This window comes from Podarcis liolepis, assembly GCF_965112155.1.
Source record: "Podarcis liolepis genome assembly, chromosome: 4".
NCBI lineage: Eukaryota > Metazoa > Chordata > Lepidosauria > Squamata > Lacertidae > Podarcis > Podarcis liolepis.
In genome coordinates this window covers 79,322,716-79,346,231 of record NC_139558.1, presented here as the reverse complement: position 1 = coordinate 79,346,231, position 23,516 = coordinate 79,322,716, and the positions used below count along the sequence as shown (strand labels likewise).

Sequence of the window (23,516 nt, the reverse complement as noted above, 5' to 3'; positions counted from 1 at the left end):
TGGAATTAATGCTGTTCTGACAGCCTACACAGCTACATAAATAGTCCTTGTTTGAGGCAGCTGTCAATATTTATGGCTTAATGGCATCATTTAATAAATAGTTTTCAGAGTGAAAGATGCAAATGTATTCTTTTTTTAGAAAGAGATTTGAACTGATTTTATAGATATCTGATATGAGTGAAGTGTATTTTCTGTTGTTTGCTGAGGAGTTTAAGCTATGTGCCTTCATCTACATTCAACATAAACACTGTAAAATGCCAATTCCCACAAGAGGAAACGATGGCCACTGACTTGAATGGCTTTAAAACAGGCTTGCCATATGTCAGGGGGAAAATAACGACATGTTCTGGTTTTCAGGTGTAAAAATGGCGTCGGGGTGAACTCTGCCGAACTGGCAAAATGTCAGGGAAAACCCGGAAGTACGGAAACAGCTCCAAAAGCTTAAAACCACTAAAAGCTCAACAATTTGGGTTTCCTTAAAAAAAAAAGCTCCACAACTTTGTGGGTGCCAGGAATTTTATTTTTTGAAATATGGCAACCCTAGCTTTAAATGATGTTTAGATAAATTAATGGTGGATAAGGCTACCAGCCGTGATACCTATGCTCTGCCTCCATGGTCAGAGGCAGGAATGCCTCTGAATACCAGTGAATGGAAACCACAGGATGGGAATGAATTATCACGCTCTGGTTCTTGCAGGATTTCCATAGGCATTGGGTTGGCCACTGCGAGAACAGGCTGCTGGCCTACCACTAGCCTGATTTATCTGGGCTACAGTGGTGCTCCGCAAGACGAATGCCTCGCAAGACAAAAAACTCGCTAGACGAAAGGTTTTTTCGTTCGCGATTTGCCTCGCAAGACGAATTCCCCTATGGGCTTGCTTCGCAAGACGAAAACGTCTTGCGACTTTGTTAAACCGTTTAAACCGTGCTTCGCAAGACGAAAAATTCGCTAGACGGCAAAAATTGTGGAACGAATTAATTTCGTCTTGCGGGGCACCACTGTATTATGGTCCTACACAAAATTAGAAGTCATTTGGGTAAAAATAATAATGATAGGAAAAAAGGACGATGCCATATGAAGTACAAATGTCTAAATATTCAATGTGCCTTGGCGGTAAGGTTGCTAACATACCCTACCACTAAATTAATTTACCTGAGAACTAAGAAGTCTCTAGCAGGATGAGGAGCCATACTGTTCAGAACATATTGGTAGACCTCCGTCTGCTTGTCCAACGTTTCAATGACTTTCCACTGCAAGAAATCCTCATCCCAGAGATGGCGTTCTCTTAGAACTCGGTTCAATACAACAGAGGGAGGAGCCTCAACTTCCACGGCTGCCTTCCAAATCCTCAATGGGTTTCCATCTCCTACCTTAATCGAGGGAGTGGCGGTAAGGAGGAAGGGAAGACAAGAGAAGGGAAAGCGCTGATGTGTTAAGCGTAAAGAATGAGACAAGGAGAAAAACCCAAAGAAGCCAGTCTGTGTACCTAAAGTATTTCTGCCTGCCCCCAGGAAATATACGCCAATGTCCCCTGCAGACAGCAACCTGCACTATTTTGGATGCCACTCTGAAAGGTTCCTTACCTTCACAAGCTGGTTTTGGGGCGCACAAAGGCTAGAGGGGAAAGAAGGGCCCTCAGAATGCCAGCGCCTGTTGATTATGAATTGAAATCTCATTCATGCTTCCACTAAATTGTACTGCTGAGCTACATGAAATTCCATGTGATTGTGTGGCAAAACTATTAATCAAGGGCAGCAAACTAGTGGCTGAACATTGGATTAGCTACCGACAATGGAAACATGGATATTTTATTTAATATGTCAATATAAGATAGACTTATTTTAATTGTCTTAAGTCAGGGATAGAGAACCTGTGGCCCACCAGATGTTCTTGGATTCCAGCTCCCATCAGTACTAGCCAGCATGGTCAGGGATGATGGGAGTTGTAGTCTCAGAATATCTAGGAAACTACAGTCAAAATAAAAAAAATTCCTTCCAGTAGCACCTTAAAGACCAACTAAGTTAGTTCTTTAAGTTGGTCTTTAAGGTGCTACTGGAAGGAATTTTTTTATTTTGACTATGGCAGACCAACACGGCTACCTATCTGTAATAGGAAACTACAGGTTCAACATAATTGATTTAAAGGATGGAAAGATCAACTTATGGAGTACTCTTCAAAGACAATGGGAACTGCTTATTATGGTTATAGAAAACACAGGTGTGTCTCACTGAATCCTGATCAACATTTTCCTGGGAAACTAGAGATTAAACCTGGGGTTTCCACAGGGTTCCCCAAATATGCAAAATTTGTCAATATATGTTTTGGTTGCAGAAACTACCTTTTTGTAGCACAGGTCCGTATTTTCTGTGCTGGAACAAGTGACCCATCCTTTGAATTTTTCTTTTGCTTCTTTGGAGAGGCTCTGTATTAGACTTTCTAGGTAGGTCCGGTAATTCCCACCTTCTTCATCCATTTGCTTGCCCAGTTCCACCAGAGTTGGAGCATGCACTTCGGCCTCAACATACGAGTTCCGAGACTGTGTTACCATATCATGTGGGATCTGCAAGTGGGGGAAGAGATGGAAGAATTGATTTGGAATTAATATTTTTGTGCAAAACCTATTTCATAGAAATCCTGTCTGGAAATATCTGCCTGACACTAATTGTAAGATTACAAATATCTAAATTCCAAAAAGGAATATTGAATGTATCAGAGTTGTGTTGAGGTGCTGTTCCTCTGCCCTTGCATGATTACCAGCATCTATGGGGAAGAGAGGGAGTATGCTACCTGTCTTCCCTCCCTGCTTGGGTTTTGCCACTCCACCAGCTTTGGGGAACTGGAGCACTCAAGCAGACGTTATCCTTCTACCTTGTGGAGATCAATGGTGATACATGGTTGGAAGCAATGCACTTGCCCCTCCTCTCCTTCATCACATGACTACTTAGAAGACCTGAATGGCGCTTGTCTATTGGTTCACTGTTATGTCTTGTCCACTGGGCTGTTCTTCAAGTCCAAATAATACTAGGTAGGTTAAGACTTTATTCTATATTCAAGTAACATTAGTATAGAACACTATACTATCCTTATAGCATAGAACAGACTGTTCTTATGAGACAACTCAAAATCACAAAGATATATGGAAGGGTTTTTTTTGACAACTGTAACCTTTTGTGATGAAAGAGACTGATGAATTGAATAACAATGTTCCAGAATGTTAGAGATGAAATCACATAGAGGTCCTTCCAGGTGAACAACAAAATACTCCAGTGCATAAACTTTTATGCCAAGGCTAAAGTGAAACTTTATAGGCAAAGTACTTGAAAGCATGTTCCCTTATGAATATTGACTTCTGAATCTTCCACTCACCTCAAAAAGTTTATCGCATTCTGCTATCATGTGTGCAAGTCCCTGAGTTGCTGCCAGGTTTTCACTGAGATCTTTCTGATCAGGCTTCCCTGTTGCGTATTTCTTCTGTATTACTCTGCAAATGAATTCAGTGTTTCAAGTGTGATAAAGGAACAACAGCCTTTTTCAGATGAAAGGCAATGTCATGACACTTAAAACTTTTCAGTACCAACCTACAAAGAGTCTTTTACAGTCTACTTTTAACGTTTGAGGGAAAACCCTTTGTACTAAGGAAAAAGGGGATGCCTTAAACATTCTCATGGCAAAGAAATAAAAATCACTAAAAGGTTAAAGAGTCAAACATAACAAGTTGCCTGAAGGAGTGTTTCCACCCCCATCATTCAGCCTGGACACTGAAATATAGCTCCAAGGGCCTTCTGGCGGTTCCCTCCCTGCGAGAAGTGAACTTACAGGGAACCAGGCAGAGAGCCTTCTCGGTAGTGGCGCCCGACTTGTGGATGTCAAGGAAATAAACAACTATCTGACATCTGAAGGCAGCCTTGTTCAGGGACGTTTTTAATGTTTGATGTCGTATTGTATTTTAATTTGTTGAAAGCCGCCTAGAATGGCTGGGGGAACCTAGTCAGATAAGTATCTTCATTGGTTTTACCAGATGCCAGGGATTGAATCGGGACCTTTTGCATGCTTAGCGACTGCTCTACCATTGACCTACAGCTCTTCTTCTGTGCATCATTCATAAGCATCCATGCATCCATAAGGTCATTCATAAGCATCAATGCATCCATAAGGTCATGTTTAAGACACATGATGCCTATGGCAAGGCTACAAGCAGGACATGAGCACAATATCACTCTCCCTTCCTGCAGTTTCCAGCAACTGGTCTTCTGCTCTTAGCCCTCATGATTAGTAGTCACTAATAACCTTGTCCTCCAGGAATATGAATTTCTGGTTTTATTATCTCATTATCCTCAAAACAGCCACAAGAAAATAGGTTCCGATGAGAGATAGTGACTGGGTCAAAGTAACCCAGTGAGTTTCATAGCTGAGCAAGGAATTCAAAGCAACTTTAACGAATTTCCACATACATTCGCTGACACTGAGATAAAAGCTTTCAACGAGTCCTTATTCTGAAACTTGAAATTTTACAATGTCCATGTATAACATTTAGCCATTATTCTTACTACTACTACTAAGAATTACCCCACCTTCACCCTAAGGTTCCAGGGGGTATCATGACAATTTGAAATGCAACATAAAAAAATAGTTTAAAACATTACAATCCTAAGAAGAGGGTGAGTCGTAAAAATATACACCTCAATTGTCAAACTCCAGGGTTAAGAGGTGCATCCTCTGCGTTCAATGAAAGCTGAATAGTGAAGGTTTCAGACATGCTTCTGTGGGGAGGAAGGTCAACAACTTAAGGTTGCCTCAGAATAATCATGTCGCTTCCAACTAGGGCATCGGTAGGCGTTTTGTGCTGAGACTCAGATTTCCTGCCCCTTCTCCCATTTTTTGAAAAACAGACTTTGCTTACCGGGTTGCTGTGCATGCTCTAAAGCATAGCACTGGCAAGACCCCAGCAACCCAAAGACCTAAAGCTTCATCTATACATATATAAATCAGCAAATGCAAAATGCGGGTCACACGTCTCTGCCCCGAGTCTTTATAAGCACCTAGCAACACTCTTAACTTGCAACCCAGAGCAAGAAAAGCAGCAATTCCTTACCGTGGCGAGCTTTCTTTCTTGACCAGATTGAGATGGAAAAGCGAAGGGGCCAGGCACACGGCTATGTTCATGGGGGTCATCTGGTTCTCTTCCACGGAAGTGACGTCATTGAGGAAACAAAGCAGAGTCTGCAAAACCTCCCTGTTTTCATCTGACATCAACATGATGGCAGCCTGGACCGCCTGAAGCCGTTGTTCTTTTGGAACATCTGAGGGAACGAAACGTGCCGCTTAATAAAAATTTGATTGTAAATTCAAACAAGAGCTTTGGGACATCAGATACGATCTCACCTCCAAACTCCAAATTACTTCTGGAAGAGAGCTACACTTTTTCGTGTGCAGCAATGATAAGTTTTCCTTGTTCACATCCTGTGACCTACTTTGTGCCTTGCTGTTCGCCAGTGGTGCAGTCAGGTCGTTTTAGATTCTGGACTTGAAAGTCCCTTCACTTGCAGTACAATCGGATGCGTGCCAACTCAAAGTCACTCTCATGGAGTCAAATGGGACTGATTCCCAGGTCAGAGTGTATAGTATTACAGCATTACTTCAAAATATAAGCAAGCCCTGCTGCATTTTGCAGCTTAGCAGGGCCCCACATCCAAGGTCCTGCTCTGAAGGCAGCACTGCTGTTCACCTTGGGTCGTTTTAGAAATTAGAAACCAGAAAATGGCACCACTGTACAAGCTGGCTAAGCTAGCAGCAAATGGCCATAAACTGTGTCTGTGAAAAGCTCACTGCTCAATACCCAAGCTGTGCTACATTGGCAGGTGGTATGAAGCCTGGTATAAAACTGGCCAGAACAGGTATAAAATATAATACCAGATGCCTTGTTGCTGCCTTTGCCTGGTCAACGGAGCACCCTGCAATTGCCCAACTTCAGGCTCCTGTGTCTAGCCAATGAGCTGAGAGGCACTGGCTGGAAAGACAGCCTCCAAGATTTGTGCCACCAATAGCTCTGATTTGGCTCTGCCATTTCTCTTTCCTCTTATTTATTTATTTATTTGATTCATATTCAACCTTCCCTCACAAAGGAGCCTAGGGCAGCAAATGACAAGCAGAAAAAAGCCCCAAGACATTAAAACAATTCAAGTGCAGACGGGAAAAGATCTCTACTTTTAAAAATCTTGTCCTTTTTCCTCTACCACTACTATTTGTAGTAGTAGTAGTATGTATATTTGTAACTGATCTTACTATATCCATCAGGACCATCAAGGTGAGGCACTCTTGTTAAAAAGCAACCTCACAAACCAGCAATAAAACAGACACATATGGCAATATCCCAAGTTGTGCCGTTTTCCCTCCATCTTTTCCCTGCTGCAGCCCCTGTTTGCATCCCTCCCAGATCTGCTCAGGACTGGGGCTCTGGGCCAATTGTAGAGTTGGGCAGGGGGCTGCGGGGGGGGGGGATCCTTTCAGCTAACCTTGTCTGCTCCACTGGCAGATGGGCATGGCTGGGCTTCACCCATAAAGCCCAATAAAACCCAGTAAAAATACTGCCAGTAGCACAAATACAGTTTAAGTACAGTCAGGAAGCAGAGATCCAAAATTAAACCGGCACAGCAGCCCTTAAAACCCTGGCAGAATACAGAGGTTTTTATAAGCCCTTTCAGTCCCTGCAGAGTTCATCTGGACAGCTTTACTGCTGCAGTTAAATCTCTGGGAAGTGGAGTGGGCCACGCAGTGAACAGGGACCTCATTTCCTTTCGAGAGCGCAATGCCATAACACTGCATGCTCTTTTCTAGGCAACATTGTGGCACAACAAGAAAAGTAGGGAAGCTTGGGAAATGTGTGTCCTCCTCTACAGAGCCAAGGGGTATGTGTGTGTGGGGGGGAGTTTAATAAATGCATGAATGGAGGAAGCTTAAATATTAACGCCTGATAAAACTAATTCACAAGCCACCACTCTGTTCACTCAGCTTGCATTCAAGGTTCCCCTGTGTAAATCAGACACTAAACCAATGAAAGAATAGGAGAAACTGCTTTATAGTACATGCTTCAGCAAGCCGCTATCTTCTCTTTATTTGAAGATTCAGGCTGCAACTCTAGACCCAGTTTCCCCGGGAGTAAGCTTGATTGAACTCAGTGGGATTTACCTTTGAGTAGATGTACCTGGGATTGCAATTGTGCTGTCAGTCAAGCATTTTATTTGAACTTTTTTTTTAGAGGAAAAAGATGGTGAGGTGAATATATTACAGCTCCAAATTCCTAGGCTGGGGGGGAAATGCAGTGATTTCAAGAGAAGAGGAGCGGACAGACTTCTTTATGCTGGGGGAGGGGGGTATCTTCCAACTCCTTTTATAAACCACAGTGCTTGGGCCCACTAGCCAGAACCAATCACAACTTCCTTTTCTTACCTGCATGTACAGAGCAGCAAGGAAATTCCAGGGTGGCTGGAATTTTGATTGATGCTCTGCCCATCTATGCAAAAGAACATGAGAGATGCTGCGATTTTACCCTGTGGAAAACACACCACACTAGGTAGACATAGCATTTCCCACCTTGGGATGCTGCTGGTTCTGAAGCATGAAAAACAGGAACATGGTGTGCCATGAAACAATTCCGGATCTTAGCAAGAAAATTACAAAAAAGAACACCCTCCTTTTAAAATTACGGGCTATCTACAGATTGTCTTTCAGTGAAACAAAACTGAAGCCCACTGTTATTATGTTTGCACACCAGAAAAATCACACATACCCTTTCAATAACTGGTGTTATTTAAGAAGTTTTGACTGCAGCCCTGGCTTGGGCTTCATGAGGAAAATGCAACTTGCTGCTCCTGCCAGTGTCTCTATTTCCTCCTCTTACTTTGGGGCCAGCTGATTTTATGTGTTTGCTGGTAAATCAAACAGCAAGGCGAGAAGGGATTTTGTTGTTGTTGTTGTTGATGCTGCTGCTAGTATGATCTCAGCAAATACATTAGACTAGGGCTTCCCAAGTCTCCAGCTGGTTTTAGGACTACAATTCCCATCATCCCCGAACACTGGGTCCTGCTAGCTAGGGATGGTGGGAGTTTTAGTACACAAACAGCTGGAGACCCAAGTTTGGGAAAGCCTGCATTAAGCTAGACACGGAATAGTTTAAAGGCCTAATAGTCCACATTCACTGCTAATGGAAACAACCCTAGTACTTACACTGATATATGTGGAGGAACGTTTCTCCTAATTTGCTAGTGAGCAGAGGCTCAGGCAGGTCCCTGAAAAACTGCTTTACCATATCTGCCACATCATACGCTGACTGGTCTTCATAGTTGACATTTTCAGGAGAGCTTTCGTTCATGTGGCGTAAGGCCTGTATTCGGGATTTCACACCTGACTTTCGGAAAAGACCCACCTAAAAGATAAGCCACATTCCGTTAGCTATGTAGCCATTTGGCATTATGATCAGTGAGAAAAATACACATTATACAGGAGTATCTTTAAAAAAACAAACCCGAACCACAACTGCTGTAATTAAATAAAGATCAGGGCATATTCCGGTCAATGGGTTGGCGCCAAAGATATGCAAGTTGCGCTCTACTCATGGAAGGTAAGAGAATAGTTTTGCAGATTTCTCTCTCCTATGTCACCCAAAAATCTACTTCTTTGGGTGGCCAAGAGACCATCTGGAGCAGTATGGGGAGAGTACAAGAGGAAAGGTTGAATTGGGAGGAAAGCTGCTCCATTATTTCTGTGAATGGACTCCACCACTGCGAAAAAATGGGACATTCTGTTTGCAAAAGGACTACTCTGAATCGGAGTCTGTGTAACAGAATATACAGCTTCCTCCATATTTTATTCATGTGGTCATTTCCCTACATTTGCACAGTTCCGTGGTCCCACCATCTGATACCTCTGTGCTGTGCATAAATATTAAGAGATTAAGGTAATGTGACAAGAACATCTGTACTCCAATGTTTGTTAACAGCATCAAAACACTTTTAAAAAAAGCTAAACAAGGGAACACTAAAATAGTCACTGTTTAAAACCTAGAAATGCTGAGTAAACAGGCACATCACACGGTGTCAAAATGGTCTCTAAAAAGGTCATTTCCCATATAAGCTACACAAGAAGAGACCCATTAAATGGGGTGGCTGCCATTTTTCCACCTAGAGTACAGTTCTATCTGCCTGTAACTCGCAATCCTCTCCCTCACACACCCTTATCAGTAGGTTTACAACTGTTTGCCCAGCTACCTTTGAAGCGGAGTGAAACATCACCACCCAAAGTCCACCACAGATGAAATCAAGTTTGGCAATATCTGCATGCCAGTATGATAAAACTACACTGCTCTCAGATGCTACGGATTAACTACCTTAACAGCAGACTCCTTAACTCTTGCAGAGGGTGTGTATATTGGCTGCCAGATCCCGATCTTCTTCCAGTCTGTCATAGCCTCCAACCCCGTTATGCTATCTTAAGTCATACTGTGCTGTCAGTGGTGTCTGATATCAAGGCGTAACACACCAAAGAAAATATCATTTTCTCTAAATAAAACGACTGAACGCAAGCATTTTCAAAAAGTGCTGAGGACCCATCTTTGTACATTTTACAGGCAAATGGGGTAATCCATGCATTCTGACTGCGTTTAGCTGTTTTGTTTGACAGTTTTTTTATATTTTATTTTCAATCTTTTTAAATAATTTATATAGTCCTTTGTCCTGGTACTGGTGCCAATGAAGTGTGGACGAGAAACCTTTAAATACATAAATGAAATAGCTCAGCTACTGTGGCAGACAGTCAGAAAAGATTATTTCTACCTATATCATATACTGGTTGCCAAGTAATAGCTGGATTTGAAGGACATAATTTTCAGACTAAGTCTTCCAGGCTCTTTTCTATCCTGTTGCCTTAGCTTGGAAGAAGATGTGGTAGGGATTAATTACATAGGCTTTCTGTGATACATAAATATTTTTCCCATGTGCTTTCTTCTGCAAGAAGCTGATAATTCTTCAAATGAGCTGTCTAGCAGCTTTGCACAGCACTGTCCCTTTTCCAGCAGTTCTCATAAATGGAATGCCCCCGGGGCAAATTCCTGTGTACAAACCACATTTTAATTCCCAAGTGAAGTTGTGTTATACCACTGGGGATCTATTAAGGTTATTTTTCCTCATTTCACAGTAGGAGGGATGACGACATAGTGTGTGGTGGTGGGGAATCTATGAGAAAAAGAGATTGGGCATGTTTCCGTTTTCAAATTATAGAACTGAAGTTTTCCTTTGCCTCACCACATATATTTGTCTCAATTATCATTGCACTGCTTGACTCAGGACTGATGTTTCTTAATAATGATATTGATGGGCTTACATTCTGCACAGTTTATTACAGTTAGAAAGAATCCCAGCTGTCTACTAGAAACAAATGTTTTACTGATCTGAAAACTGACTTTAAATGCAAACTTTAAAATGCTATATACAAAAAGCCTCATGGACTAAATGTCAACACAAAAAGCACTGTAAATAGTTCTGCATTCCAGCATAATTTATGGTCACATGTGAAGGTTGGAGTCAGAACAGAGCAGAAAACCAACAGTAAGTGACTGCAACACCAAATTTATTTAATACTAAAAGACTGAATTTGTTCTAAGCTGCATCCATCTCTTCATCAGTCTGAGTAATAGAAGCTCTTGTGCCAAACATTAAAAAATTCAATATATATAAAAGGCTAAGCTCTGAATCTATAGTGGCTTGTTACTCATCAGTAACCAGTCTGCAGCTAATCATTGTTTGAACCCATTTTGCTGATCTTTTATGCTTGAGGTTTATTTTGTGATGCACTGGAGGAGCTGGCATAGGTTACGGCTGTGTTAAACGCCTTGGGCATCTTAATGACAGAAAGGAAGGGTAGAAAACCTATTGCTGTTGCTGCTATTATACTTAAGAGGTTCCTTCAAACTATTCCTGCTGCTGATTCACTTAAAAACGTGCTGTTCCATGAGAAAAGGTGGAGAGGAAAGACAAGCTTTTTCAAGGGAAGAAAAGAGCCTTGGAGCACTGAAGACAACCAGTGGGCCTTCATGTTGCTTACCCCTATTATATTTTATTTCTTGAAACTATTAATAGAAAGCAAAATATATTGCACAATAGTAATCCCATTTCCTTTAAAATCAGAAAACAGTGAATGGAAACCCCTGGGTCTTACCTTGTTTACTGGAGAAAAGAGTGCAATGCATCCCTCTAACACTCCAACACATACTTGCAATAGCCTATCAATAAGCTTATATAAAGGACACGGGTGGCGCTGTGGGTTAAACCACAGAGCCTAGGACTTGCCGATCAGAAGGTTGGAGGTTCGAATCCCCGCAACGGGGTGAGCTCCCATTGCTTGGTCCCTGCTCCTGCCAACCTAGCAGTTCGAAAGCACATCAAACTGCAAGTAGATAAATAGGTACCTCTCCGGTGGGAAGGTAAACGGCGTTTCCGTGTGCTGCTCTGGTTCGCCAGAAGTGGTATAGTCATGCTGGCCACATGACCCAGAAGCTGTATGCCGGCTCCCTCAGCCAATAAAGCGAGATGAGCGCCACAACCCCAGAGTCGGCCACGACTGGACCTAACGGTCAGGAGTCCCTTTACCTTTTTAAGCTTATATATAGCTAGTGCAGAACTGAAAAATAATGTATGTGCCCTTGATCCAGAGCTTTTTTGCACATATCCACTGCTTCATGCTCATGCACAGCAGGTCTTCCAAACCATCACTCTTTGGGAACATTTATACAATTGCTTTCGAAATGGCATGTGGCTGGTGGAGCAGACATTTGGGAATGTTGGTAAATGGCACTGCCTTAGATTGCAGCCAGTATTTATATGCTGGCTCTCTTCTCTTGCCTTTCTCTCTCTCCTCCCCCTCTTTTTTAAAATGCTTTTCTCATCACACACAGCAGAGGAAGAGCAGTAGCCCATACAGTTTGTCAATGCTCTGGTGTGGCCAGCCAAAAGGTCAGAGCACAACACGCCACTTGAAGCTCACTTTAAAATAAGTCTCTCTCAATTACACTTGAATCAGAAGCAAGGATCAGATTCCATGGAAGCAGAATTAAATATCTTGCTGCATTACACCCTGATGCTGCTAATCTCTCTTATTGTTCAATGATTTTTGTCTGACCTTTTTATTTATTTTTTGTTCTTTGAAACTGCTAAACTGCACTCCCAGATATGCTACTGAAAACCCAGTAGTAATGGGATGTAAGCATTTTTTTCTTGGTAGGGTAAGCCCACTGGTGGTAATTATTACTGTAAGAGAACAGGTCAGAGAGGGTAACTGAATTAATAATATATTACTGATGCAGCTAACTCCTTTTTAATAAAGGTTGTGCATGTCTCTAAGACCAGAATGTGGAGATGGGGGTTTGTTGCCCTTCAAGATTCTCAGAAGACAGACAACCTCTATCCATAAAACGAATGAGTTTGTTTCATCTACTTTTTTCTGATGTCTTCTGCTAGGAAGTTTCAGATTTGGGCAAGGGGAACATAGAGATTAATTTCTGGGTGTGTCAACAACCAAATATACATGAATAGTAGCCATAAGACCAATGCCATTCTGTATGCTAGAAGAGACAACATTTTAGTTCTGCAAACAACAGACAAGTCCATTGTTTATCTGTAAAATGGGACTAACAGTTCCATACTTTCTAGGGTTGCGGTAAGGGCAAGCACAATAAAGACAGTAAAGCATTCTCAAATTAAAGTGTGCTACGTAAATAATAATTTTTAATGGCAGCAATAGGGCTAGCACACACTACTAAATTCTTAAAACTGTCTAGTCATCTTTGAAGGGACATTATGCTAGTCCAAACAATAAGACCAAAGGCATAAAAACCCACCTCGTATAATTTTAGCTGGGGAAAAGCTGCTCTAGGAGTTTGTATGCTCATACACCTATAGAAATGAAGAACCTACCTGATCCAGGCAATTGTTGCGTAAATAGCGCAGCGCTTGTTGTATGCTCTGTGGAAGGGGCTGCCCTGTTCTTTGCACATGAACTATTAAAGGCACACCAAATATGTTTTTATCCTTGTAGTCTGGAACTTTCATCCTCTTCATGAACTTTGGTACAGACCTAATGATGATAATAATAGTACAAATAAAAAACAACACAACTGTGTATCCTATAAAAACTACCCATCTCTATGGTGGACATATATCATTCCTCCCTGACCACACAGTGTGTGGGTGCTGTCCTGAGGCATGAAACAGCTTTCTAGCCATGCAGTCCCTGAGTTGCCTGAAAGTTCAGAAGCCACACATTTGCAGAAAAATAACAGCCTAGTCAATTCTCACACCCACAATCAATCAATAACCCACACCAACATTCCCCATGTATCCACTGGGTTGCTACAGAATGAGGATTGAACAGGAACCAAAAGAAAAAAATAAGAGCATAAGAAAAGTCTGGCTGGATCAAATCAAAGGTCCACCTAGTCCAGCATGCTGTTCTCACAGATGCCAACCAGATGCCTGCATACAGGACTTGCATGCAAAAGCACTCTGCTTACTTGTGGTTCCCAGCAGCTGCTCCTCAAAGGCCTGCTGTTTCCAACACTGGAAGTAGTGCATAGCTAGCATAGGTTATAGTAGAGGCAGCAAACAACCTTTTCTTTACTTTGGGTGGTTTACATTACATATAATTCCAGCTAAAACATCTAACCCCCAAAGATGCACACCACATTTAATGACCTACTTCTTTCCCATAAGTGTTTTGGTTTGGGCATTTGCTTCTCTTTCGATAACATGTGCTCTGTATGAAAGATGAACTTAGTCAATGCATTTCTCTAGTTTTCCAGGAGCAGCATAGAAGGGTTTGATAAAAGGAGCAGCAAAGATGGAAAAAGGAAAGAGTTAACTGGGAGCAAATAGGTTTCGTTCCTACAGCAGAATTTATAGAGGCTTTACGTTTTTGCACATTTTATGCTCTCGGTAGTGGAACTGCCATTGGCAATCAAACATATTTGTTCTACAAGAGAGCATCCTCGGCAACACAGCTTTCAACTAGCTGAGCCCGACACACTTCCTTAGAAAATGCTTGACAACTTGAAGTGCAATAAATAATGGCAGAAGATTAAACTTGAAAGCATGTAGAGTTAATTTCCTCAGTGTGGCTCATTATGTCTGTAATCTCAAATTGCATGATTTATCATTACCATTCAATTTTAGAATTACAGTGAGGGAACATTACATGCCAAATTCGAAGCTCAAATAATGGATTACGGGGAAACTCTCAGGGTTCTGCTTCAGTTCAGTGAGTTTTTATTTCTGAAGCAAACAAATGCAGGCAATAGAAACGCCACAGATGTACCTTTGTGAGAAACATCATTTTAAGTGGAACTGAAGCAAGTTTCAGCTGTGTCAGGTGGGACGGCAGACATGGTCAAAAGAAGCCATGTGAGGAGTACAAGAGAGGTGGAGATACCTAACAGGCCCAGGGCAACCAGAGGCAGCGGCAGGGGACTGCTCAAGTAGAAAGTTAGGATTCCAACCAATGCCCCCAAAGGCCTCTCTCCACCCAGCTCAGAATAGCTCTACTGACCTCTGCAGTTTACTCATCCTCCCAATGGAAGTACTGCCTGTCTGAAGTTTGGATTGCTCTGCTAGTTGCCAGTTATCTTCTCCTGTCATGCAGGAGAACCGGGTCCAATTCCTCAATGGGGAGCTCCTGCTTTTGGGGAGACTCTACAGTTCGGTAGGAGAGCACATGCGCTGAGTGTTGGAAGATGCTAGCTTCTGTTCCCTGAATCTTCAGTTATAAAAGGAGCACACATAGCCGATGATGGGAAAGAACTCTGTCTGAGACTAATTTGCGTAGCAAATTATTATGGGCTAGATGGACAAGTAGTCTGACTTAAGCAAAGCATCTGCCTCAGGTGGTGGAAGCTGGAAGACAGTGACAGGGAATGAGGTCCCTTCTTGTTCTACCTGCTTGTTGCTGGCCATCTATATTTGGCCTAGATGCTATCTCCAAGTGCTTCACAGCTACTGCCACTGAACCAAGAGAGCAGGCAGACATTCCAGGCCACTCACTGGAGCAGGCATCACACATACATTGCTCTCTCATGGCAAACAGTGACTGGGTTAGCTACTCATCCATCAGGATGTCCTAAGAGGTTAACATGCTAAGAGGGAAGAGTGTAGCAAATCAGAAGATCTGGACACTCACATCCTGTGATTCATCGCTCTCATTGCTATTATTATTATCTTTCAGCCTCTTCTCTTTCCTCTTTATTTAACTTGACGGATAATTCTCTCTGCACTGTATATTTTCTGAATGGCTGATATCTAGCACAAATCTCTAAATATTACTTTGCAGTTGAACAAGTACATGGTACAACATATAAACTGCAAAGCCATTCCATTAATTTAAGGGAAGTTTGGTTACAAACGTGGTGCCTGTATTTATTTCTCTTGATTATTTTTTATTATAGTTTTACTACTACTGCAGGCATGGAATCTACTGGGAGTGCTCTGAGGCAGCCTTTCTGAATTATGCTTCCTGGGTGACTAGAACCAACAGTAACAACGTTGCTCTCCTTGCCTTTGGCTGTAAAATGAGAGCAATATCCTTAGCACTCTCACAGAGGCCACTAAGATGCCAGCTAATGCTATAAAGTACTCAGCCAGAATATGTTATGTTAGAACAATTACTGTGGACAAATTTTATTTGTAGACTCTGGAACTGAGCTACTTTAAGTAAGCCTCTCTGTGCAATCTACAAGACCATGGCTAGAAAACTGAAACTCACAAGTGCGTGCCCAAGTGCCCTCATCTCTGAAATCTTTAATAAATGCAGAGGAAGAGATCTGAATGCCATTTCATGAAGATGATATTGCGGCAGAAAACCTCAGTGTAGATGACAGAAGTGATACCGACTACAGCAAGAAAGAATATTAATAATCTGTGCTGCAGTCTGTCAGTTCCAGATTCCAAACTAAATTTGTCCCCAGTATTTTATGCTGCATGACATACTTTTGGTTCATAATTCACCCACATCGACAGTTTACTCATAGTAGCAAGGCAGTGATAGCAGCATCCTGGAAACCGCGGAGAACCATTTTAATATCACCCTGGTATGAATGTGTAGGAGCTTTAGTATGTCTAACAAAACTTGCATATAATAAGTTAAGTTTATTGAAATGTGGAGTTTGTTTATAAATTTGTGGAATATGAAACGTCAAGATAATATGTAATTTTATGTATTATTTTCATTGATATAATGCCTAACCAATACTGTTGCTGGTTTTTTTTAAATTAAAGGTAGGATTATTAATGTATTATATCTACATTTTACTACAGTGGTGCCTCACAAGACGAATGCCTCGCAAGACGAAAAACGCGCAAGACAAAAGAGTTTTCTGTTTTTTGAGTCGTTCCGCAAGACGAATTTCCCTATGGGCTTGCTTCGCAAGATGAAACGTCTTGCGAGTTCTTGCGAGTTTGTTTCCTTTTTCTTAAAGCCGCTAAGCCGTTAATAGCCGCTAAGCCGCTAATAGCTGTGCTTCGCAAGACGAAAAAACCGCAAGACGAAGAGACTCGCGGAACAGATTAATTTCGTCTTGCGAGGCACCACTGTATTATTATTTTAATTTTTTTTTAAAAAAAGGAATTTACCCTCAATGTTTTTTCTTCTCAGTGTTCCATGCCCTTCCATTTACTTGCCACACATTTTAGGATCTCGTAGTGGGATGGGAGTAGACATATCACTATTCCCTGCCTAATTCTAAATTAGTTGCAGAATCAATTGACCTTTTACCCTTTAGGTAGCAAAAGAACAAAAACCCTGAAACTTCTGTAATGAGAATGCTAACTAATTTTGCACAATGAACAGTAATAGCTGTAAACTGGCACTGTAATTGCTCCAGCACTGCCCCGTTAAACACTCAGATTTGGGTTTAGACCCATGTAACACAATAAGGCGATCTCTGAAAACTCGCACCAGTTCTATCAGTATTTCTAATTAAGCAAGTATTTGGCATTGTAGGGCTAATGCATTCTGTCAACAGAAGGATTTCCGCTTGTGCAATGGAACTCTCTCTCTTCTTCCCCTGTGCGCCTCCTAAAACTGTTCTTGGGTTTCCCTCAACCCTCTGAAGGTTTGGGGAAGAAGCAGGGTGCACGTGGGGAGAGAAGAGGAGGGGAAAGCTCTGTTGCACAAGTGGGAATCATTGCACTAATGGAATGTTGGAATCTGCCCTTGGTCCTGAATGGAGGTGCCCAGAGGTGTTGCCACCCTCTTTCTCAACCTGTGGGTCCCCAGATGTTGTTGAACTACAACTCCCATCACCCCTAGCTAGCAAGGCCAGAGCTCAGGGATGATGGGAGCTATAGTCCAACAACATCTGGGGACCCACATCTTGAGAACCACTGCTCTAAACATCTCTACAGCACCACAACATGTGTATAATGCTTAAATAGCCAAAGCTTCTCTTCCTGATGAGATAACAATCTTGGCATGGACCCTTGGACCATTAGTTCACTTCCCACAGATGGAAATAGGAAATCTTGTAATTTTAGAAATACAAAATGGGTTTTCACCATAAAAGCAAAATGAAGCTTCTGTCATTGGGCCCTTCCAGAGGTCCAGAGAGACTGGGGCTACTTCCAGCTTTTGAGACCCCCTAGCCATAATAATGCGGGTGGTTATTTGGACGCGGGTGGCGCTGTGGGTAAAACCTCAGCGCCTAGGGCTTGCCGATCGCAGGGTCGGCGGTTCGAATCCCCGTGGCGGGGTGTGCTCCCGTCATTCGGTCCCAGCGCCTGCCAACCTAGCAGTTCGAAAGAACCTCCGGGTGCAAGTAGATAAATAGGGACTGCTTACTAGCGGGAAGGTAAACGGTGTTCCGTGTGCTGCGCTGGCTCGGCAGATGCAGCTTGTCACGCTGGCCACGTGACCCGGAAGTGTCTGCGGACAGCGCTGGCTCCCGGCCTATAGAGTGAGATGAGCGCACAACCCTAGAGTCTGGCAAGACTGGCCCGTATGGGCAGGGGTACCTTTACCCTTTTAGCCATAATAACAACAACAATAATTGACAGCATACCAAAAAGTCACCCAAAAAAGAGTGCCTTTGGGGAAGGGTCATAGCTCAGAGGTAGAGCACCTGCTTTGCATGCAAAAGGTTCCAGATTCAATCCATGTAGGACTAGGAGTGTCACTTGCCTGAAACCCGGAACAGCTGCTCCAAGTCAGTGCAAAGAATGCTGAGATGGACCAATGATCTGACTCAGCAGAAAGCAACTTTCTATGTTTCGTATGAGTAGTTTGTTTATATGATCAGTTAAACTGAGAAGACATGTTCACCACTGGGTAACCTTGTGTCATCATGTCCTATGCATTTTTATTAATATTTAGGAACATTTTTAACACATTAATTTGGCAAATTCTGCATCAGTTGACGATGACAACAACAACAACAAAAGAAAGTCTTTGTACCAAATCACATCTCTTATTTGCTTAAAGTCGCAACCAAAAGTTAAAAGTATCTGCTCGCCACATTTGGATCTGCTGTGAATTTAAAAAAAATTGCAAAACTGATCAAAAGCTAAAATTTGAGTTTCCCTTTCAGTTTGAGGTCCAGGCGAAATGAGCCTTCCAGACCCTCCCTCTGATCAGCCCTCTCTGTGTAATCTAAATTGCCTAATGTACTGTACGTTTCAAGTAAAGAAAAAACATGGTTGTAAGGATGACCTTTAGACTAAATGAAATAAATAAATAAATAAATAAATAAATAGGGGGGGGGGGGAAACTGCTGCAACAGCCATTCCTTGGCTATATTAAACTCTTCACCAAAAAGATTCCCACATGTCAAAAGTGCATACTGATGGAACAAGTTGTCTTGATTTTACAATGAACATAATTTTTAGGCTTCATCACAACAGTATGCTGAAAAAAGTGCAAATGCCTTAAACTATGTTAGTACTCACCAAGTCCAGCCATGCTTGTTTGACATGGAGTATTTTTCCATGATGGCAGTAAGACGAAGCAGGGAAAATTTTTGCAGCAGATTTAACTGAGCAGCTGACTGACTGCTGATCTGCAGTGATCCTATGGCATGGCACACTTGGTGAGAGATCTGAAAACTGTGCCAACGTAATCGCCTTTAGACAAACAAAGTAAAAAGCAACAGAATAAGATGTTTGATTATGGTGCTATGTTTGAGGCCTCTGAGAGATTTGCACCTGCAAGTATACAATATTTCCTTCTGCTGTCCATCCATACTGGTTGTTTCTAGAGACTACTCTCCACATTTAACTAACATAAAAACAACCCATTTGAAAAAGTCTATATGTCTGAGAAACATTACAGGTATGATTAACGTTCATAAAGTACAAAATTGCAATTTACTTTTGCTCCAGTGCATCCCATTCACAAAGAAGGTGGTGCATCATCATGACCACATGGTATAATCCAAAAACTCACTCTCTATCTATCTATCTATCTATCATCTATCATCTTTGGAACTTTGGAACATGAAGCAGGATTTTCAAACCTATATCCAATTATTTTGAAGGGTACAAACCTGTTTGGCCTTGTAAGAGATGCTCCAACACCAGAATCTCTTCTGTCCCTAACACCAGTAGCTTCTGATTCATTGAGAGATGTCCCATCTCTGTCCATATCACTAGGGGTCGTCCGGCCATCCGATACAGAGTTCTGTTCAAAGTCTAATGCAATCTTGACTGGTGACCGGAATGATAAAGATCCACGTTCACCAATGGATAGATCGTTGTTCTTCAGCTCTGGCAATATGTTTTTGGACCAGTCGTCTACGGATTCTTGAAGCCCATTGACCTGCTGCAAAATGTCATCCAGATGAGGAAAGAGATTTTCCCTTTCCAAATCTAGAAGGTCTCCAGTACTGGCATATAAGTGAGAACCTGGAACGTTGTCATAAATGCTAACTCGGCTCTCCTTTGGACAGATAGCAAGGGGATTGGACTCTTTGGGTGTCGAGCACTTCTGATTGCTTAGAGAAATGCTGCCTGTCCTCCAGTTCACGCGGTTGCTGCTATCTGTAGGGGAGAGGCTTTCTATGGAAAGTGCCTTGGGAAACGTTCCAGGTTTGTGGTCCTTCGGAATATGGACAACTAGGTTCTCCTGGGAATGAAATTCATTTCTACGATTCTGATCTATCACTTGCCTCAGTGCTGCTCCTGCAAGAACATCCAGGTCCTCCAGGTACATGCCGCCTCGTTTATTTGATTCATGGTATTTCCGTTCCTTTAAGGAGGGAGTACTTATGCCACTACTGCTAATCTCTGACTGGCTACTCTCACTGCTGGATTTAGCAGAGAAGGGAAACGCTTGCTTGACTGCGTTTTGAGATGTTATGTTCTGGAGGTTTCCATTCCCAATTTGGATGCATTGCATATCCTTTAGGGCTTTTGGCTCATGCTGAAGAACAGGTCTGCCTATCACTAAGTTACTAGTCCTTGTGGAGCCTTTCAATTTTCCATGTGCCCCTTTGGCTTTGAGTGTCTCCATACGCTTCAGAAAGGTTTTAGCTCTGGTCCGTGTTGGTTTCTCATTGCCGAGGTGATGAGAGTCTTCTGGAGGATGGTAAGGGGTGGTGCCAACTGAGGTGGAGTTATGCAAAAGAGCGTTTTCTACACAATATTGTCCTGAACAGTCAAATGTCTCCCTGAGAAGGTTGCTGGCTCCAGAATGACTCCGATGGTCGCTTCCCCCACTACTCTCGCTGTGAATAGATGAGACGTCAGGCTCGCTCAGGTCAGTAAGCACACTTTCACTGCTGGTGGTGATTTTCATTTTAATGTCCCCCAAGGACCCATGCTTGTCTGACTGATGAAGTAAGGTGTCAATGTCGTCCACCCGAGACCATCTGCGGCTCGTCCTTTGGAAAGTCCATTTGTTACTGATGGCACAAAGGTCTTCTTCATCAGAGTCTTCACTCTGAAAAACAGCACATAGATAAATAGAATGTCTTTCCCCTCTTAGCGTTATAGACTTAAAAAAAACCTGTGATGCAGTTAAAGTTAAGCAGGCTGGATGATACTGTTCTTTTTTTCAAAGATAATGGATTACAGCCCTCCTTTCTTCACTTTCTAAAATTCCAATACAGGCTCTGAAATGCACAAATAGAGCTGTTTCTCTGTGAAGTCAATATCCTCCAACATTAGCTCATTCAATAGATCCATTTGGAATGTACTATCTCCCTCCCTCCCTCTCTCTTGCCTGAGAGCTTCACAAGCAAAAATCTCATGGACATTTACCAAATAAAATCACTGGGGGAATAAAATGAAACAGCTGGAACAATAAATGACGTATAATGCGTTGCCATACGAATTCTAATTGGATGACCCCATCCCATGTGGCCAAGTGACATGATGTTTCTGTTCTTACTCTAATGATAATATTAACTAATAATTAGAAAACTCATATGTTATTTGAGAACTGAAAACATCCAACAATAGCCCCAAAGTCAAAGCATAAAGGCGGCCTATCTTGACACTATTGGGGATGTAATTGTGGGCACCTCATCAAGCGCAACAACTGGTGGACCCAGATGCACATCCTTGTTAAGTTCAATAAACTTCATATGAGCACCACAATGGATTGGTTTGCATACCATATCAAACCATGGTTTAGTGCTAAGTGCACAAGGATGAATGAGCCTGAGTAAACAAGCCTGTGCGTGCCTCTCTCCTCCTATGCAGTCAAGGACACCACTATTGTTTAGTTTCACTTCCAACGAATCCTGTCTTATATTATGTATGAACCAGAGATTGTGCTTTAAAACAAACAAAGTCTGAGTTCCGTCAGGGGAAAAGGTGGAGTGGTGAAGAAGGAGAAGGAGAAGGAGAAGGAGAAGGAGAAGGAGAAGGAGAAGGAGAAGGAGAAGGAGAAGGAGAAGGAGAAGGAGAAGGAGAAGCAGCAGCAGCTGTGCTTTGAAGTTGGCTTGTTAGAAACTTATTTCCTACAGTCAGAAAAATGAAATGCTAGCAAAGTCCTGCTCCTGGCTGCATGAAAGGAGAAGGGGGAGCAGAGGGTATAAACCCAAAGCTTCACTTTAATTCATTCTAACGCATGTTCACAGCACCAAACCACAGTTTAGTGTTACGTGCAAACCAGTTCAGTGTAAATACAGGTGTGCATCCTGATTCACACTTGCAACAGTCACAGAATGTTGTTACACCTGGTTGTGTAATCCTGAAGCCATTTATATATTATTAAATCTCATATTGGGAAATAACTATACATGGTTTGGTATAAATCCAGAATCCCTCAACCAACCAGCCCCAAAACATAAAATATAAATACCCCTCTTAGACTGCAATCCTAAACAGTGTGATTTAATTTCATGTAAATATGCATAAGACTGTGCTGCACAATGTCAAATGAACAATGGAAGATGAGAAACAGTTCACAGAGAATATGGACAGTGGTGGTGGTAATATAATATCTATACACCAAACCTACAGAAAACATGTTCCACATTCCATCGGAAACTATGTGGGATTGTTTGTTGAACAAAAACACATTGGCTTTAAACTCAAGAGAGCTATAAGCAAAGCTTTAGTAAACTAGCCACCTACGGGTATTGCACACTATCCATTATAGATGAATGCTATTACCGCATGCCTAACATCTAGAACTGGGAACCATGGATCTAAATTGTGAGTTTGCACTTTGATATTTGATTCCCGCTTTTCCAACAGCAATGTTGAGCGCAAGGTGGATCACAATAATAATAAAATTTTAAAAAGAGCAAATATTACTATCACTATAATCATAGCAAAACCACAACAGCCTATAAATAAGGGGGTGAAATCAAACAATTAATACCATTTGCACATTAACATAAGAACATAAGAAGTAATCCCTCTGCTGGATCAGGCCAGTTCTCACTGACCTGTGGAAAGTCTGCTACCGGGACCGTACACTTCCGCTCCTGTGGTTTCCAGCAACTGGTATTCAGAGGCATACCGTCCCCAGCTGTGAAACCACAGCATAGTCATTGTGGCGAGTAGCAACTGATGGCCTTGCCATCCATTCATTTGTCTCAGCCACTGAAGCTAGTGGCCATCCTTACATCTTGCAGGAGCCAACCCTGTAGTTTAACTATGTCCTCCGCACAGTACATAGCCTTCCCTTGTCCTTCCCATCATTCTTATATCCAGAGATAGCTGTGTCCCATTAACATACAAGGAAGCAGCTGCTGCTTCTGCAAAATTGTGCTTGGAATCAACTCTTTGTGGACAGAACAGTCGTACCTCGGCTCCTTGGGAGTTGAACGTTGCGGCTCCCGAACGATCGAAAATTGGAAGTGAGTGTTCTGGTTTGCAAACATTCTTTTGGAAGCCAAACGTCTGGTGCAGCTTCCGCTATTTTTTTCTGGCATGCCTGCGCAATCGGGAACCAATCAGAAGCCGTGCCTTGGTTTCTGAACCTGTTGGAAGTCAAACGGACTTCCGGAACAGATTCCATTCGACTTCCTGTATAT

General features: G+C 42.2%; 1 protein-coding gene across 8 annotated transcripts in view; it reads right to left on the bottom strand.

Moving 5' to 3' along the window:
* Positions 1-23,516, bottom strand: part of STARD13 (StAR related lipid transfer domain containing 13) — a 242,495-nt gene that overhangs the window by 19,456 nt on the left and 199,523 nt on the right. For all 8 annotated transcript variants that reach the window (XR_014525070.1, XR_014525071.1, XR_014525072.1 and 5 more), the window contains 8 exons: positions 19,572-20,965; positions 18,976-19,149; positions 12,964-13,123; positions 8,225-8,423; positions 5,094-5,301; positions 3,368-3,482; positions 2,340-2,561; positions 1,154-1,371 (listed from right to left, as the gene is read on the bottom strand). Coding sequence is in view for 5 of the 8 variants with exons in the window: in XM_083498861.1 (XP_083354987.1) it covers positions 1,154-1,371; positions 2,340-2,561; positions 3,368-3,482; positions 5,094-5,301; positions 8,225-8,423; positions 12,964-13,123; positions 18,976-19,149; positions 19,572-20,965 (2,690 nt within the window). In the remaining 3 variants the exon portion in view is untranslated. The remainder of the gene's footprint in view (positions 1-1,153; positions 1,372-2,339; positions 2,562-3,367; positions 3,483-5,093; positions 5,302-8,224; positions 8,424-12,963; positions 13,124-18,975; positions 19,150-19,571; positions 20,966-23,516) is intronic.